At 38.5% G+C, this 18,465-nt stretch overlaps 1 protein-coding gene across 1 annotated transcript; it reads left to right on the top strand.

Annotated features, from left to right (window-relative positions):
- Window positions 1-1,375: 1,375 nt before the first annotated feature.
- Window positions 1,376-15,749, top strand: LOC139462369 (mucin-22-like). The gene is made up of 11 exons (XM_071244047.1): window positions 1,376-1,406; window positions 3,321-3,417; window positions 5,209-5,330; window positions 5,517-5,582; window positions 9,678-9,696; window positions 9,885-10,009; window positions 10,211-10,283; window positions 13,380-13,510; window positions 14,846-14,918; window positions 15,268-15,395; window positions 15,679-15,749. Exons 1-11 carry the CDS (start codon window positions 1,376-1,378, stop codon window positions 15,747-15,749), a joined length of 936 nt encoding a protein of 311 aa, XP_071100148.1.
- The last annotated feature ends 2,716 nt before the right edge of the window (window positions 15,750-18,465 follow it).

Here is an 18,465-nt window from a genome sequence, read left to right as displayed (position 1 = left end):
GTCTCTTCACCATGTGGTAGAATAATGCCCATGCAACGTTATATTTTAACTCACTCACCCCACTGGCGTAAAAGGCAAAATAGAGATGAACATTACATCAATGGATCACTGGAAGTCACTGATGACATCAGGTATTCATGAAAAGGGTAAGGATGTCCTGTCTACTAAGACAAGGCGGATAGTTATTGTGACTCCTCGCGATTATTATCTACAAAACATCAAGGTTAAAGTTGAACGGATCTTTTATACCAAAGCCAAACTCAATTGTTTAACATTGTCTTGCTCATTGGCTCTTGTGTTGTACACACGAAAGTGGGATTCCTACCTTGTTAAAATCTATGTTTCGGATATATGGGAATTCCAAGATGAATATAGTTTATATGTGGTACATTTAGATTATCGAGATATAGAGAATTTTAATAACCCCCAAGCGAAAGTAAAAAAAACCCTTCTATATACTCTCTGCAACAGTATAAAGTCAAAGTGTGACAGATATATTTTATAACATAATGTGCAGGTTTCGGATGCTTGTAGAGTTTATTTGGGAGCCTTCTTTGTAGGTAAGAATATATCATCATGGATGTAGCTTTCCAGTTCCTGATCTATTTTCCTCCCATATTCGAATTTTATTAAAAATACAAGAATAACAACATTAAAAAACCCGCACAACTATAAACCAGAATGTGCATTGAATTATGAAACTATTCAAGACTAAAACCCGTTACTTTTGAGCAATGTTGCGTTTCTTATTTGACACTGTATACTGCATTTTTGTGGTTTGTTACATCACTAACATCACGACAATATTTCAATTATTCACCAGATACCAAACAAAGCAGGACAGGCGCACCCAATAACGTGGAGCTGTTGGCTTCTTTGTAGATGTACCAGCAAGTTGCGTCATGCCAAGTCCTGCCTGCAACGAGTTACATATCTGTGTGTCTTTTCGGGTGTGACAGACACATGTGCACTCGTCTATGACTTGGTGTTATGATTCAAAGGACTATTGGAGATATTGATCCGCTGGAAATAATTTCTGGGACTATTTTCAGTGGACATCTTACGTGTCTTTGTATCCTATCTCCTTATGATGTGACTCCCTCGTAGACTGTTGTCCTCCGTTGTATGGCATGTTCTCCACGTTGGTATGCCGTCATCTGATCGACGTATGCATGTGACCTGCTCCAACAATTCGTTTCGTCCAAAAGTTTAATATTGAAATTGTCGAGATCACGTTACTGTTATGTTCGGGCCATGTGACACAACATTTCGGTGCTATGGAGACGGGCCTTACAAATAGGGGGACGCACTGATCTCATTCGCAGAGTATCTCCGTCCAGACGCAGAAACGGTTCTCAGGCAAACATCACCAGTCATGTTTAAATTTGGTGTGATAGCTCTTCTAGGTAGGTCGTTTATTCGCTCAAATTGATAATAATCATGCTAGACAATTGAAATTAATGTTTTGATTTATGAATATTAAAAGTAAAACTATTTAGACTAATTGAAGTCGTAATAGCAGCGACAGACGGTATATATATTACCTGGAAATTTACGATCTTACTTTATTCGTCATGGTTATTATTAATTCTGCAGATATATTTTCTTTATTAACATATTAATCAAAGGTTGGATATCAACACTGCTATCATTCAAGCACCATTTAATGCCGATGTTGAAGTAAAGATATTCCGATGACGTATGGTTTAAACAGAACTTGTATGCTGCTAAAACGCCGGTTCCACGTTTATTGTTGTCCTCATATATACTGGAACTCAGATAAATACATATTGGGAAACGTTATTTCTTTCTTTTATATCACAAACTACAGACATGTATTTTAGTCGAAATGTTTCTTCAATAGATACGTTGGTACCGATGCATGTCTAATTGTTCCTTTAAAAAATTTGCTAAGAAGTCACTGAAGCTGGTCATCAATCTCTGTTGAAATTACAATATCATAAGCCTCTGGTTAGAGAGACGCGTTCTCCCTCACTGCCACATTGCCAGATTATATGACTAGCTGTATTTGCCAGATTTCAAGAGATGGAAATATAATAATTTAGTTTCAACAAAAGTAATGCAAATATTGATCTAGGTGGATTATTTCATATACTAAGCTATTAAATAACTAATGTATAATCGTATCGCAAATGTCACCCTTAAACGAATATATGCAAACCTGTAGCTTATCAGAAAAAGACAAGCCTATAATAAGGCCTACTTCAGCTCGTATGACATGAACAGATTGTATTATACAACTGGCAGTTAGACAGTCAAATCTATCAGCGACGTAAATACCCTCGCACCAAGAGCTGTGATAAACAGTGTATTTGACAACCGTCGTTAAATGTGTCATTTATTATATACTGATCCTAAAGTAAGTGTTCGAACCGTAGCCCTTTTACGACCAACCCACTTATAGCAGTCCTAAATTTATCAACGGAAAGAGACAAAGGCTTGCAGGGACCATTCTTTTCCCCCAATGTATGATATTACGATGCAGATGTATGCTCGGATAATAGTCTCTATTTATGTCTAGGTCTGAGTAAGTTTGTAGTCACATTCGCTGTTGATTCACCGTGTTCATGCTTGTACATGATTTTACACGTTTACATTTATTGTTTATCATAACAAAATAAGTTTTGAAAGCATCCAAAATGCAACGTTATAAGTTCCCAATATTTAACATAGTGATTATATTCTATTATCTAGTACATTGTCATTTAGTGTCTTTACATGACTTTGCACTGTATATTCCCTAGGTGTTTGTTCTCTGCTAGATAAATGCTAATTAACAGAAAGATGTGATCGCGTAGAAAAATATGTGTTTTAATCAACACATCGATTCAGAGTTGCTTATTGAATAGCATGAATAACATTAACAAATGTTCATTGTAACAGATCAAAATCCATAGAAATGTCCTTCAATATACCCCTATACATAAGTGGATATATTATTACAAACAGAACTTTGAGCTGGATACTTCAACAATGATAATTCAGCAGAAAGACAACATAAAACTAAACCGTTCTATGTTTATGAAATTAGTTTGAATTGACGGGACGGGAAAACGTGTCCATTGAGAAATATCCTCTCCGAAATAAGAAACATAAAAATCGCCTGTGACGTTTCCAAATTAGACGAGATTATATTGTATCCGCTAGTACCGTGTATGCATTCGTATACATTGATGTGTGTCAAGGGTAGCATACTTTTGCGTACGCAATAAACTGTCTGGGATTTGTATTGTTGTCACCAAACACACCATAACATTGTCATGACTTAATGCATTCAATTCCTTTTTTGGTGATTTCAGTCTGCCTCCCCGAAACTGTGGCGGACACATGTACCTCTTGTAAAACTGCGTACGGTACAGCCAAGAGTAATGCTGCAGACAATGCAGCTAAATGCGCGTAAGTGTACTTTAACTTAATGAGGCTACTGCATAAAATTGCATGTATATATATCACGTATGGATTATTTTGGCGATGAATCTTCTACATATCCAATCGAGATATTTCGAACGTAGATCTCTTTTCTTTTAAACCTCGAGAAAGTGAGAGAGAGAAAAAGGCTAATTCTTTCGTACTAGTACTATAGTGATGAGGGATGTGGCATCGTGTGAGTCTAATATTTGCAATGGAGGTTGAATTGTCGAATTCAGTGATCACTGGCGATTGTTTTTCGTACGTTCGCTTTCCATTATTATCCCTTCAATACATCACTGTGGCGGAGTGATCATGGTCTGATGTAGGTTCGATACCACTTGTGGACTAATCAGAATGTAGGCTCGTAAAGTGTGATGGTAGAGTCATTGTTTTGAAGCAGCATATTGTTGGGACAGGGGTCATGTAAGTGATACAGGAGGCACTTATATTTTAGAGAATCCTTTCACAGATGACACTAGTTCAAAGAAAAATGTGATCAGTTGTATTCGTCAGTTAGGTCATCACCCGATAATTATGTTAAAATATTTCGTTTTGCAATGGTTTAATTTCGTCGGAGATCAGGGTTACAATGTTAAGTCATCCAAGGTTAAACAACATCATAAGAGACCAAAATTTAATTCAGTGTACAACAATGAAATCATATATAAAGAATAGTATATACTGTCGATATACATTTTCCGTTTTCATTTACTATTGTCATGGTCACTGTCAAAGTTATGTCAGATATCATATTTACTGAAAAAGCAGCCCCTTCAACAAAATGCATATCAACTTCTTAGTGACATCTGTTTTTGTCTAAGTATCGATCTCTGATCATCGGCACTACAATAAGAGAGAGATCAAATACTGTTGTGATGTATTGGTGTGGTCCAAATAGTGTTTTGATATAGTTGTGTGGTCCAAATATTGTTGTGATGTTTGTTTGTTATTTAACGCCGCACTCAGCAATATTCCAGCTATATGACGTCGGTCTGTAAATAATCGAGTCTGGACCAGACAATCCAGTGATTGATATCATTAGCATCGATCCACGTAATTTGGATACGATGACATTCATCAACCAAGTCAGCAAGCCTGACCACCCGATCCCGTTATTCGCCTCTATCGACAAACATAGTCGCCTTTTACAGCAAGCATGGGTTGCTGAAGACGTATTGGTGTAGTCAAAATAGTGTTGTAATGTATTGGTGTGGTCCAAATAGTGTTGTGATGTAGTGGTGTGGTGCTGGCACGGTTCAGTTTATTGAGATGGCTTCTCATCGTAGTGTCAGGCTCCACAGCCGAGGTGATATCAAGATGTCGAAGGGATGTAGATTGTGTGGTCGTATTTCCCTAGCGGGCAATTATTATTCGTATCTTTGCTGGTTTTCATCATTATCTGACGCATGTGATTCATCGCGATGTAGTGATGTCATAATAAGGTATTGTCGTGTGTTCGGTGCTGTGTCGCCATGGTGTTCTGTTTGATATGATAGTATTATGTTCAGAATCGGACTGTCACCACATCAGTAATATGTCAACTACATTGTGAATAGGATGTGATATGTTGTCTTTTTTATTAAAAAGGACAGTACCATAGCCGATATCACATATTTACATTTAAAGTATTTGAAGTGTAACTAAAAGTCATTTATAAGAAGATGACACGTATGAAGGAATGAAACACCAAGTGCATGTTTAGATTAAAAAATACATCTCTATTTATATTGTTTCATTGGAATAACTAGAATGTTCAATAGTATGTGTCTTACACAGAGCGATAGTGACATATTTGCACTGTCTGGAGGGGTCTGGGAAAGATGAAGCCGGTTGTCCTCTACCAAAGGTTGATTCCGATGCCATAGAGGCTGATTATGGCACAGCATCTTGTAGTGGGGGTAAGTTGATATATATGTGAAAATATACCAAAATGATATTTGTAAAAAAAAGACATGTATTGTACAAGATTCAAATGGTACCATCAGAGTTTGGTGAAGAAGGGAAGAAATGGTTGATGATTGAGTGCTTGAGAGTGCCAGATCATGAATTATCATGAGGAGTGTGTGTTCTTTTGTGTTTTATAGATGCAGCATTCACTGATACCTGCATATGTCAGAAAAACTTCTGGGCGACCGACGTAGAAACGGACGGTGCTTCCCCAGGTAGCATGCCATCATCGGCCCTGCATCGGCCCAACGTCGGCTACACCATCGGCCCAACGTCGGCAAACTGCATCGGGCCGATGAAGTTTTGCTCATCGGATCGACATCGGCCCAACGTCGGCAAACTGCATCGGCACTGCACCGGCCCAGCATCGGCCCAGCGTCGGCAAACAAAGTCGGGCCGATGAAGTTTTGCTCATCGGATCGACATCGGCCCAACGCCGGCAAACATCATCGGCCCTGCATCGGCAATGCACCGGCCCAGCATTGGCTCAGCGACGGCAAACATTGTCGGGCCGATGAAGTTTTGCTCATCGGATCGACATCGGCACAACGTCGTAAATAGTTATCTGGCCAGCCTTCGGACAGAAATAGGCAACTGTTATGGAATCAGCATCGGATGGACATCGGCCCAATGTCGACAACAATTATCAGCGCAGCATCTGCCATTGTTTTAAATAGGCCGATGTCATCAGAAGTCATAACTGACAACATCTCATCTTAATATTTCATGTAAATGATGCCACAATAGAACTTTTCCAATTGTAGTGTTAGGGTACATAAAACTAAACATTTCTAAAAGCTGCAACCTAGCTGTGATGTTAAAGTTACAAAGATAAAAGGTAAAACTAACAATACTGAATTTTTAAAAAGATAATATTTTTTTATCATAGTTAATACTTTGAAAACCAAATGTAAGTAATATATATACTTCTAGCTATACAAAACAATCGAAATGATTACACTAGTTACAGTACTATTTTTTATGTACCCTAATACATGTGTAGTTAATACTTATAAATAAACACAAACAGCAAAATAGAATAATAAACTTTATTATTAATTAATTATTATTTACAAGAAAACAGTGTTACTACCTGCAACAAGGCAGATGTGAAACATATATTCTCAAAACCGGTTTTAAAACACAGTCTAAACATATACCCCTCATATTGGCCTGCAAAATTTCATTTATGTGGCTTCAAATTCGTTTGCGAGACAAACTTTTCCCTCCTATTTCATCAAGTTAAAAAAACATGAAGCAAAGGCCATAACTCCATACAAAATAAGTTCTTATAACCATCTTCTGGAGTTTGTACCTTAGATAAGCACGGAAAGTTTCATTTATTAACTTCAGTAGTGTCCAAGAGAAGCTGGCAGTATATGTTCCAAGTTCAAAAACAAGGGTCATAACCCTGTGAAAAATATGTTGTCAACACCAGCTTTTTGGATTTCTTTGTTCCGTTGCAATTCAGCACTTTTGTTTGCAGATTCTCAATCTACACCTCTGTTTTTCAGTACGCGTTTTCCTTATGCCATTTCTAAGCCTTGCTCCTGGAACTCGAAGCCATTCTTTTACACAGGTCACCATGTACTTGTCAGTGGCTTGTAAGAGCCCAGCTGCAGGCTTCCTCCTCAGCTTCTGTTTACAAATGATAGCAAAAAAAGCATGATATAAGTCATTGCATGCACTCTCACAATTACGAGTAATGGACTTCACAAGTGTGTCAAAACAAGCTATTGATAACGTAATGGAATAATAGAATAAGAAATACCCTGTTCACATGCACCACCTTACATATGTGTGTATATATTATTTTAAGTATTGACACCTGTTAATAAATACAGGGTTCACTCAAGGAATTTTCTGCCATGGGCCCTTTATGTGACAATTTCATATATTCCCTAGGTACACATGCACTTGCCCATACAGCACAATGTTAAAATGTCCCATTGTATTTGAAAATGTGAGCCTTTTTCCAAATTTAGGGGCTAAAAGCAGAAGGCCCCACCCTAGAATTATCGGAATCCCAGTAAGTAAATTGATGAGTTTATAATATGTGTAAATAAGTAAATTGAATTATGTGTAATTATATACGCAAATAACATAACCCCTCACAATATTGCATGGTAGATCCCTAATCTGTTTCTTATGTCAATTAAAAGTGATTTTATGACTGACATATCACCCTATTAATTTAGCCCAATAAACATCCCCAATAACCACATGATAACCCCCCTCCTCCAATCTTGCTGGAGAACAGTTTTAGGTGTGCATTCTCTCTTGTATGTCCATCAAAAGTAAGTCAGCATGAAATTTCATTTGGAAGATTACCATAGTAAGTGTCAGGGGCCCTTAATAGGGCAAACATGATATTAAATATATGCTTATAAATATTTCAAGCAGAAACATGTATCAGTTGGTTTGGTTTGTTGTTTAACGCCTCACTCAGCAATATTCCAGCTATATGACGGCGGTCTGTAAATAATTGAGTCTGGACCAGACAATCCAGTGATTATCATCATGAGCATCAATCCATGCAATTGGGATCGATGACATGCATCAACCAAGTCAGAGAGCCTCACCTCCCGATCCCATTAGTCGCCTCATCCCATACGACAAGCATAGTTGCCTTTGAATTTTGATTAAATAAATGACATTCTAAATTGTCTTGTAATATATATTTAGCATCATACCTTTGAAATAGTACATTTAATAAATTTATAATTCAGTATTTCATCACAAATGTACATCATAAATTACTTAAGTAGATAATACTACCACCCCCACCCCCCACACCCCCCCCCCCAAAAAAGATTAATAAATAAAAAAATAAAATCCATTCTGAATTAGCCATATCTCAAAACCTTAATCGATCGATACAGATACCATACATCGGTATAAGATTTCTGATCAATATATAGGTCTATGTCTATGTGAGGTATCCAAGTAGATCTTGATAAAATTGCCCACACCTGTAATACGCATTGATCGTTTACAAAAAGAGCTGTCCTTTCATTTCGCCCATTATCCAGAAAATGTTCAAAATTCGCAAGTAATTATGACATTAAAACACATCAATTTTACTCTTTTTTTATTTCAACTTTTGGGTGATCGAAAATCGAACTCCGCAGTGTAGCTCCGTTCGTCGATCAGTAGGAACATTAGCTGGATCGCAATGCTGAAAGTTTCCGAAAGCCTCGTTATGAATTTCATGTTCACTGCTTTTTGCGCTGACAGCAATCACAACATTGATTTGTAAATTCGAGTTTGTAATCAATTTCCTAACCTCATCCATCCCCACACTTAACAAATACGCCTGTGACAATGACAAATAAAGCAATGTTCATTCAAAAATACTAATGTAAGTAATTGTTTGGCTATTCATTTGCTTGCCGCTGTAATATCTCTCACTCCAAGATTGCGACTCGTTGGTTGAACATCGCTGAATCTACATGGAAATAAAACATATCTTGTCATGTTTTGTATTTGCCCTTGTCCCCGCGTTTTGCTAGAAATATGTATATGGTGTTTAAAAAATATAAATAGAGAATCTAGTGAGGATGCAGTGTCACGACATATTCCACGGATTTTGTCACTGACGTAGACAGTGTTTCTCGAACTTTCAAAACACACATGCCTAGATTTCTCTACTCACGTTGACACTTTTGAATGAACACTGTTTGTAAGGTTTGAAAATGAAATTAACCCCTCGTAAATACAGAAATGAAGTAAACACTTACCGCAAAATAGGTTTTCCCTCAGTCCTCCACGCATCATCCTTTCGTCGTCTGCTTGAAAAGACGCGCGTGAGTAACAGCGCCCTCTATTACAAGAGTAGCTTCCCTTGAAGCATGTTGTGAAAACGTTGGACCAACGGAACATAACGGATCGCGATATTCCAAACTTTTGCCAACATCTTGTATTTTGCTGAATGAATTGAAAGATGTGACGAATCCCGTCTGTATATTCTCTTTCTGTTGTATCTGTGCAGCCAAAAATGGTCAGTGAATGTGCTTGATCTATTTCATTTAAAAATTAAAAATAAAGTTAATATTTTGAGTTCGAATAGAATTATTGTATTGTTCGTAATTATATTTGATCTAAGGTTTGTCACATTGTAATCGACAAATGTGTTATTTCTTTTATGTTATCATAACAAAATCAAATTATATATCAGGTTCAATGTCAGTGCCAATCAACAGCATTGGCCCGACAGCGGACCGCTGCAGTTTGCCGATGCCGATATTGCCGGCGGTTGCCGATGTAAAGCCAACGTCGGCCCGATGTAGGTGTGCTAGCTGGGTCAACTGTTTGCAGGTAATTTATACGTGTTTTTGGATCATACAGCGATACTTCTTGAAAATCACTTCTCATAATTAAATATCCGTGATAAAATACATGTGGTAAAGGAGGTAACAGAAATGAGTGAGTTCACATTTGCCTTTGTAACGTCCATTTTCCCGCCAACTACAGTGGTTATCAAGTTGACATTGATATATCCACAGCGCCACCACGGCTTACATCGCGTGCTTGAAGGGGAAGACAGAAGCGGCCTGTGATGGTTCCACCACTGTAGTAACTCTGGCTAATGGCGTAGAGACCAGGATAACAAATCTGGGAAGCTCCTGTGGTATGTTACTCTTTCACCAAACGTTTGATTCATTAGTCATGTAATCACCTACTACACCAATAGAACGGTATTAAAGTGAACATACATGAATGCCTACCGGAGTAATAGCCACGAACAGTAACTTCATTGGAATCACACGACAGTGTTATCATGATCACTCATCAATAATAGTTTCAATATCATTTTGTTATCTATTGTCAGCTGTCACCAGCGCCTGCCAGTGTGAAATTAATGCCGCTAAAGCAGACATCTCTGATGATGACAAGAAGTGCACGTGAGTTAAGCTAAAGTCTTTTCATTGTCAAAACACGAGGTTATTAAATCAATCGTTTCTTGCAGTAGTGTTTACTTCGAGGTACATCAGTGTAATTTCAGACACAGTATGTTTTGTTTGTTGTCACATGAATGATCCAGTTTTGTTTGTATGTTTGTTTTTAACGCCGCACCAGACAATAGTCCAGCTATAAATAAATAATCTGTAAACAATCGAGTGTTTGATCACATCTGTCTACGCAATTGGGATACGATGTCATGCATCAACCAAGTCAGCGAGTCTGACCATGAGATCCCGTTTATCGCCTCTTACGAAACGTATGGGTTGCTGAAGTCTACTTCTAAGCCTGATCTTCACGCGTGGAAAATTACATAGATTCTGACAGAGATACAATGCCGAACCTTGTACACAATAAAAACACAAGTCAGGAGAGGAGATTACATTGCACCAATTACACTTGATAAACTGTGGCTAATAGATTTGAAATCCCCATTCCTGTCATGGGTGCCACAGCGTCTATTACACACAAACAAATTTAAAGCACAGCAAGTATAGTGTTTCACCATACTTGTTCACCACGTTATTAGAAGAGGAACGTTTGACATTAACTTGTCACATAATTCTGAATTCCAAGTCAGCAGGCAACCTTACATACCTGTATTGTTTCTTAGATGTTATTTTATGATTTTTAAGTAAGGACAAAATTAAGGAGATTCGATTTATTCAGTAATGACAACGTGGAGTTCTAAGACATTACATGGCATCAATCAATTTGGCCGGCCACGATTACCCACGAGGGTACACATTACAGCTTCATCTGTGACAAGGAGAATCAAAAGGTTGTTAAACATTCCATCAGACCTGGATTAACCCGCATGTCCCCCATTTTATAGCAGCAGAACATAGCTTTAATTTTACAACGCAACACATCGACAGTTTTCTCCCACTTTCGTTTTTCACGCAATGCACCAAGAGTTGTCCCCCTTGGACCGTATGCAACTTATAATGCACATCTAAACCAATATACATTAAAATGGATACATCATTCCCGCAGGCACTGAAATAAACTATTTTAGACGGATTGCCATTATCACTCAGACGAAATATCAATTTGGTACGCCCACTTTGGCTACAACGTGATCAATACACACAATGTAAAAGAAGGACAAAAATATCTACTCTGCTGAATTGTACGATCCCGAAACAACACAAATATCTACATTGAAAAGAATATTTTTGCAGAATTCCATTTATCAAAAACATTACTCACTTGTTGACTGGTGCAGGGTATGTCTTCGGGATATCAACTGATGTCTGAGAATTCCGTTTTCACCTCAGTGTGCAGTTAGACCGTCCTCCCTTGTCTGTCCAATTGTCTGTAAGGGGCGGTGGCAATTACACAAGAATAAGTCATACACAACATTCGTTTCATGACGGTGTCATTGTATTATGTGTGTACAATATCAGTTAAAGAACTGTTCATCCTTCTTTTTCATAGTGCCTACAAGGCTCAATTCGCATGCCTCTACTCACTGACCACTGCACCCTGTGCAAGTGGTACTACCATAGACGCTCTAAGGTCTGCTGCAGCTACGTCGGTAACATCTACAGCATCTTGCAGTAAGTAAACTGTAAATATTGGCATAACTAATTTATAATAATGTTTAATTTGAGAGTAGTTTCAGAAATATGCATCTGTTTTTTTTTAAATGATGCTTGTAGAACCAATAAAAGCTTTCGATTCCCGTTTTCACAGCTTTTGGCGACTCGTGTGAGTGCCGATTGTTTACAGGCCACAGACGAATGATAGGAGTATATCTGTGCGGCGTAAGGACACAAAAAAAACACTTACTTTCATGAACATTGTGAGTAGCGGTGCTTATGGTAGAGCATGCCATGCATACTCTTTTCGCGAACACCTGGTGTCATCACTGACTTTCAGGGATCTATTTCTTTAAGTTTAACTGCATTTTAGCCTTTTACGTTTGGTGGAATTTGCTTCGGCTGATAATAGAGACTGGTTCCTTTCTAGCGTTGGCGTTACTCATTTATATTATTTCTCAATACCATCTTGTTATTTATGTTTAGCTGTCACCACCGCCTGCCAGTGTGAGATTGACGCCGCTAAAGCAGACATCTCCACTGATGCTAAGAAGTGCACGTTAGTTAAACTAAAGTTTTCATTGTTAAGACACGGCGTTTAAGTACAACACCATTGTGTCTTGTCCACATCTCTGTAAGAGGCGAGTGCAATACTATCAGACTAAATATAAAGCATTTGCTTCATAATGGTCTCACTTTATTATGTATGTTCAATATCAGTTTCCTTCTTTGTCCTAGTGCCTACAAGGCCCAGTACGCATGCCTCTATCCACTGGCTACTGCTCCCTGTGCTAGCGGTACCAATATAGCTGCCCTGAAGACGGCTGTCGCTAACTCTGTAACAACTACAACATCTTGCAGTAAGTAAACTACAAATATTGACATTACTAATAATGTTTAATTCAAAATAATATTTAGAAATATGCATCTGTTTATGATAAATGATTCATGTAAAAATAACATAACTCTGGAATTGCTGTTCCCAGATTTTGACACATGTGTCTGCCAGAGAACTTTCGATGCTGCAACAAAAGACACTGATGAACAAAAATGCACGTACGTTGAAAATGGTTGAGCTATATGTATATCAAGAGAATTAAAGAGAAACTAAATGAATCGTGTGGTCAGATCCGTTGACTTGGTTGTTTGAGTGTCATGAAACATTCTTCATAGTTTCAACCACTGGTTTTATTTTGGCCCGTGTATTCAATGGCCGCTGACTGCGGAGTTAAACAACCAAATAAAACATCTAAAACATTGAAATAACTCTCCCCTTTGTTCCTGTATGATAAATATACCAATCAATCTAATACATAAAACAACTCACTTATTGTTCACGAAATCGGGTTGAGACAGTTTTAGTAATACGCGCATTCAATACATCCTTGATGTAGAAACACATCGTTCTTTCTCTGAAAATCCTAGAACTAAATGCATATCTGTGTACTGGCCTGGCATGATATTCATCTGATCTTTTCTACGTACTTATTATAGCGCTTACAAAGCTGAGTTGAGCTGCCTGAGTACTGCACAATCAACCGGCTGTGACGGCACTACGAACAAGAGCGCCATTGCAACGGCTTCTGAATCAGCAAGAGCCCTACTGCCAACAGACGATTGTCCAGGTAGTCGCTTTATATTGAGGAATATAGTCTCTTGAAGGTCGTTCTAACCATGTTGTAGATAGTCATATTTAAGGATTGGCTGTGTATTGTTGTCGGTTTATACTTGGTGTGAACCAAAAAAACCGATGTGCAAACTGTGTGAATACCTCAAGGAACCGACAGAAATACACAGCCCATCCTAAAAATGAAATTCGACAACGCAAACATCTGTTATCTACAATGATTTAATGAAATACAATTATATAAATCAATGTAGGAAGAAATTACGAGGGTGATAAACATTCTAGCCGCAGCAATACAAACTGTAGCGTGACATGTGTCAGGTGATTGTTTCATTTATGCATAAAACCCGACACGCCCACAACGTCAGTAGTCAATCAACGGAGTGTAACATCAAACCACGTTCACTGGACCTGTCATTTTAAGAAAGAGGCGAGAAGAACTGCAACAGTCATACTGTAACGAACCAGAACAAATTTGATGGTTAGACTCTACTGTTAGAGAGCTAGAGGTACCGATGGTCAGGTGTTATCAATGTATCTGTCTTGTAATTGCAGGATGATTACGGTGCGTTTAATTCTGTTATGTCAGTTAGTTAATGCGGTGTACGTTTAAAGTGGACAGGAAACAGACCAAAGGCTACTTCGGTTAAAACCCCAGAGTTTTATTCTGAACAAAACTAATCAACACGAACTGTTCCGATAGTCACAATCACAATATATATAGCTCGTTTCCATGTTTATATCCACCAAGGTAACTGTTCCGTCTAAATCATATTATATATAGCTCGTCACCCTGTTTATATGCACCAAGGTATCTGTTCCGTCTAAATCATAAAACTGTAAAACAGGAAATTAATGCGACATGAAAATAATGCGAGCTCTTGATTTTCGACATAAAGGCGCATTTTAGAAATGCGAGTGCCCATACTCTTTCCTAAAAAATAGTATATATATAGCTCGTTTCCCTGTTTATCTGTTTCATCTAAATCATAATCCAATATATAACTCGTTCCCCTGTTAATTATGCAAAAAGGTATCCGTTCCGTCTAAATCATATTATGTATGGCTCGTTTCCCTGTTTATATGCACCAAGGTATCTGTTCCGTCTAAATCAAATTATATATAGCTCGTGTCCCTGTTTATATGCACCAAGGTATGTGTTCCGTCTAATTCATAATATGTATAGCTCGTTTCCCTGTTTATGTGGACCAAGGTATCTGTTCCGTCTAAATCATAATATTGACAGCTCGTTTCCCTGTTTATATACACCAAAGTAACAACCTGGGACAGTAAGTAAACAATTTACTTACATATACTCTTGATATATTTTCAGCCCTAACTTCCACGTGCCAGTGTGAGGTCAACGCTGCAAAGGGAGACGCTTCCACAAGCGCCACATATTGCACGTGAGTGAATCATCAACGAATACATAACATTATCTCATAGCATATCAATGAACCAGTTAAACTGCATTAATTTTGGAATTCATCCCTTATCGTTGTCAAGGAGTAACCATGCGACATTACAAAAAGATCTCTTAAGTAAATAGTAAATATGGAAAAGATATACCTATTCCTGTCAACCTGCACGTGATTGTCATCTCACTGCTTTGCTGAACGTGCTGTCCGCCGTCATGCAACACTGTCGACTTTCAGTTTTCCTCGTTTACTCTGACATTTCCATATCTGAAAGATTGAAGTGGTTATTACCTTAATTGAGGGAAATAATATAGTTTCCAACACTTATGTCTTAAAGTGTCCTGACTACACTGAAAACCTGCCTCTCTGCTATCACCACCACTACCGAGGCAGGGTGTACTGCCACAACCCAGGCAGATCTTCTGACTGACACCAACACCAAGATAACCGGAGCCACGTGTAAGTGTTGTTCCTAAAACCATGCATTTCTAGGAGTGTGTACATCACTTATGTAACCCTACACTAGACCCGAATTATGTCCGGGTTCAGCCATCTTGCTCGTGGGCTATTTCGTGTGATACATACCACAATCACAAGTATCACTTTTGTATTAATATGAAACTAATTTAGATTATGTCCTTGGAGTTAGTTTATGAGCACATAACGTACACAGTACTCGTTACATACTTCATTAATGACACTATATGGTTTTTTTTCAAGAAATGACGTTTAGGTATTTTCGTTGCAGGTGGGGCGGATCACGCGACCTATGCGACGACGTCACTGATCGTTTCAGTTCTTGTATACATGTTCCTGTAACCGCCCTCAATACTGGCACTTTGAAACTCCTGTTTGTTCTGAACTCTTCTACATGTAGATGTGACATATTGTGGAAGGACGGCAATGTGTGTCTTATTTGAATTTTCTATTTGTCGTCACCAACTTTTGATTTTTATTACCATCATTAGTTGACTTTTTTGATTATCGACATGAAGATATTTTCAATTAGGTTTTCCGAAAACAAATATGCTTGTATGACCGCAATGTATGACGTGGGCCATACATAATTCATGTAACCACTGACGAACAGTATGTGGTCATACTAATCCTCTGATATGTCTGAAAGGGCATTTTTGGTTCCGGTTTTGATAACTACGGCTTATAGGCTGTTGTTCCGATCGTAAAAATATGTACGATACTCACATGACTCAACCCACGTGTTCCGCACCCATATGACGTGTTGAGTTAATCCTAGTTGATTTTTCCGCTGAAATAAATGGTACAGTTCACGAAATCTACTTGTATTGTTTTTTTTAAGACCTACAGTTGTTATCACAATGCCATACTCTCCTTTAAGACATACTTATTTCGTAATCTTCATCGCTTTTTCTTTAAGTAATTGTGAGGATTCTTCGAATGACAAAACTTCATATCGATCATGACGGTATGATGAGTTATGATCATGTGATCAGCCAGTGTTAGGTTTAAAAGGTTAAATATATCATCTTGTGAGATCAACACGTTATCAGAAATAGCATCGGGACGGTACTGTAGGTATATGAGAACATGCTCATTTCCTCTTCGGACAATTCTTCAAAGATTGTTCATATTAGGTTTAGAAAATCATATACTAATGAAGTGAACCTATTCAGAGGGGTAATACTGTTATTTTGTGTCCCTAGTCCTGACTGATCTTGCAGTATAAACATCCTTAGAAATAATGTCTACTTACGATGTTCACGTTTCTTGTCATTGAAGTAACATTTGCTTATTCAAGAATTCAAAGTTATACGATTTGATATGGTTTTGGTTGGCTGGTTGGTAGTTTTACGCCACACTCAGCCATATTCCACCTATATGATCAAGTGACTGATATCATGAGCATCGATCCATGCAGTTGAGATCATGAGAACAAAGTCAGCGAGCCTGACCACCCGATCCCTGTAGTCGCCTCTTACGACAAGCATAGTCGCCTCCTACGACAAGCCTGGGTTGCTGAAGACCTATTCTACCTCGGTCTTATGTGGTTCTGAATGAATAGATAGTTGTAATCAGCATTCCGGTAGAAGTACAAAGTATACACGTTTTGCTAAGTTGAATATTGCCTTAATGGGACTCCGACACGCTAACATTCGACGTGTAGGCTCGCGTAAACTCTTGGGTTTCACTCAGTTTTTCAGATTCTAGATGCTGTGTCAGTTTGACATGAGCGGAAACCCGAATGCAAGACCCAGACGTTTCCCATTTTATTATTGAGTGAGTTGGGTATAACGCTGCTTTTAACACTATTCCAGTTATGTCACGGCGTGGCAGCTTAATGTGGGGGGAAAGCCCGAAGTGATGAAGGTCTTAGACTTTTACCACTTCAGTGAAACCGAGGAGCAAGGATATGGTGCTTGCAAACCTAGACACATAACCGGGGCGAACCAGGATTCGAACCCACAATCATAGGTTTCTGGCGTGTCCAAGGGACGCAACTCTGCAGAGCGTCGACTTAGGCGGCTGGGCCACCGAGGCGAATTCGAGATTCGAACCCATGCGCCAAGCTCCATGTCAAGAGGGATGATTTCGATTTTACAATCGTGAAGTTCCCACTTCGAGCATGCAAATTGCATTCAAATTTCATGGGAAGATATTTTGCGCACCACCAAGCTTTTCAAGATTTTAAGATGTCACCATCCAATGATTGGTTGATTCTTTCCAGATATTTAAGGGCAGACATTCAGAGGCAATAATTTACAAAATAAAGCATGTTGCATGTCACACGAAGTTATTCTGTACTATGAGCTTACATGGCGTTTTCACACCTTACACACTGGCAGTTACTTTAAAGAACCACGTGGCCAATCTCGGTGACTTTGGTTGATCAAGTGGCGTTATATCCCCACAACTTGGATGATTGTGTATAGTATCAATCACTAGTTTGTTTGGTCCAGACTTGATTGTTTGTAAGTGCGGCGTAAGGCACGATTATTAAAATATTGGTGCATGGTCGGTGCAACTCCTGTGTGTGTCCCACTTCCGTATCGCGTTGTCAAGGATGTCCAAGTCGTGATCCAGCGGGTTGAGATCTGTGATCACAATTGTCAGTGGGCCATCCAGTTCTCCTTCCGAAAGGTGCTGGTGTCACAGGTTTGTCGCCTGACAAAGCAGAGTAGATCACGATTTTTTCGCAGCTTATATCTGAATTTCGGTAACCTAACAACCAACAACTTTGTAGGGCAGTCTTGTCTATTATTGTGACACCTTTCGCCCAGAGCCATGTTGGACAAGATTTAAATCGAAACTTTTCAGTTAAAGATTATTTCAATTGGAGCTTGAATTTAGCGTTAACCGAGTTCTAGCAAGTCGTAAGTGGTTTGTGGCAGGTGCTTTGAGCAAGCAAACATGCACTTGTATTGAAAACTGCCATGACCAAAACGTATTTTTCACTAATTACATTCGTGGTCGTGTGTCATTTATAGTTTTTAGAAGGTATATATGGTGACTGCTTCCTTTTTCGCAGTTCAATGCAATCAATATAAACCACAATAAT

Source organism: Haliotis cracherodii, unplaced genomic scaffold (assembly GCF_022045235.1).
Source record: "Haliotis cracherodii isolate W230 unplaced genomic scaffold, xgHalCrac1.p SCAF_15, whole genome shotgun sequence".
Lineage (NCBI taxonomy): Eukaryota > Metazoa > Mollusca > Gastropoda > Lepetellida > Haliotidae > Haliotis > Haliotis cracherodii.
The sequence above is the reverse complement of the archived record's forward strand: the minus strand, read 5'-3'. Positions and strand labels throughout refer to the sequence as shown.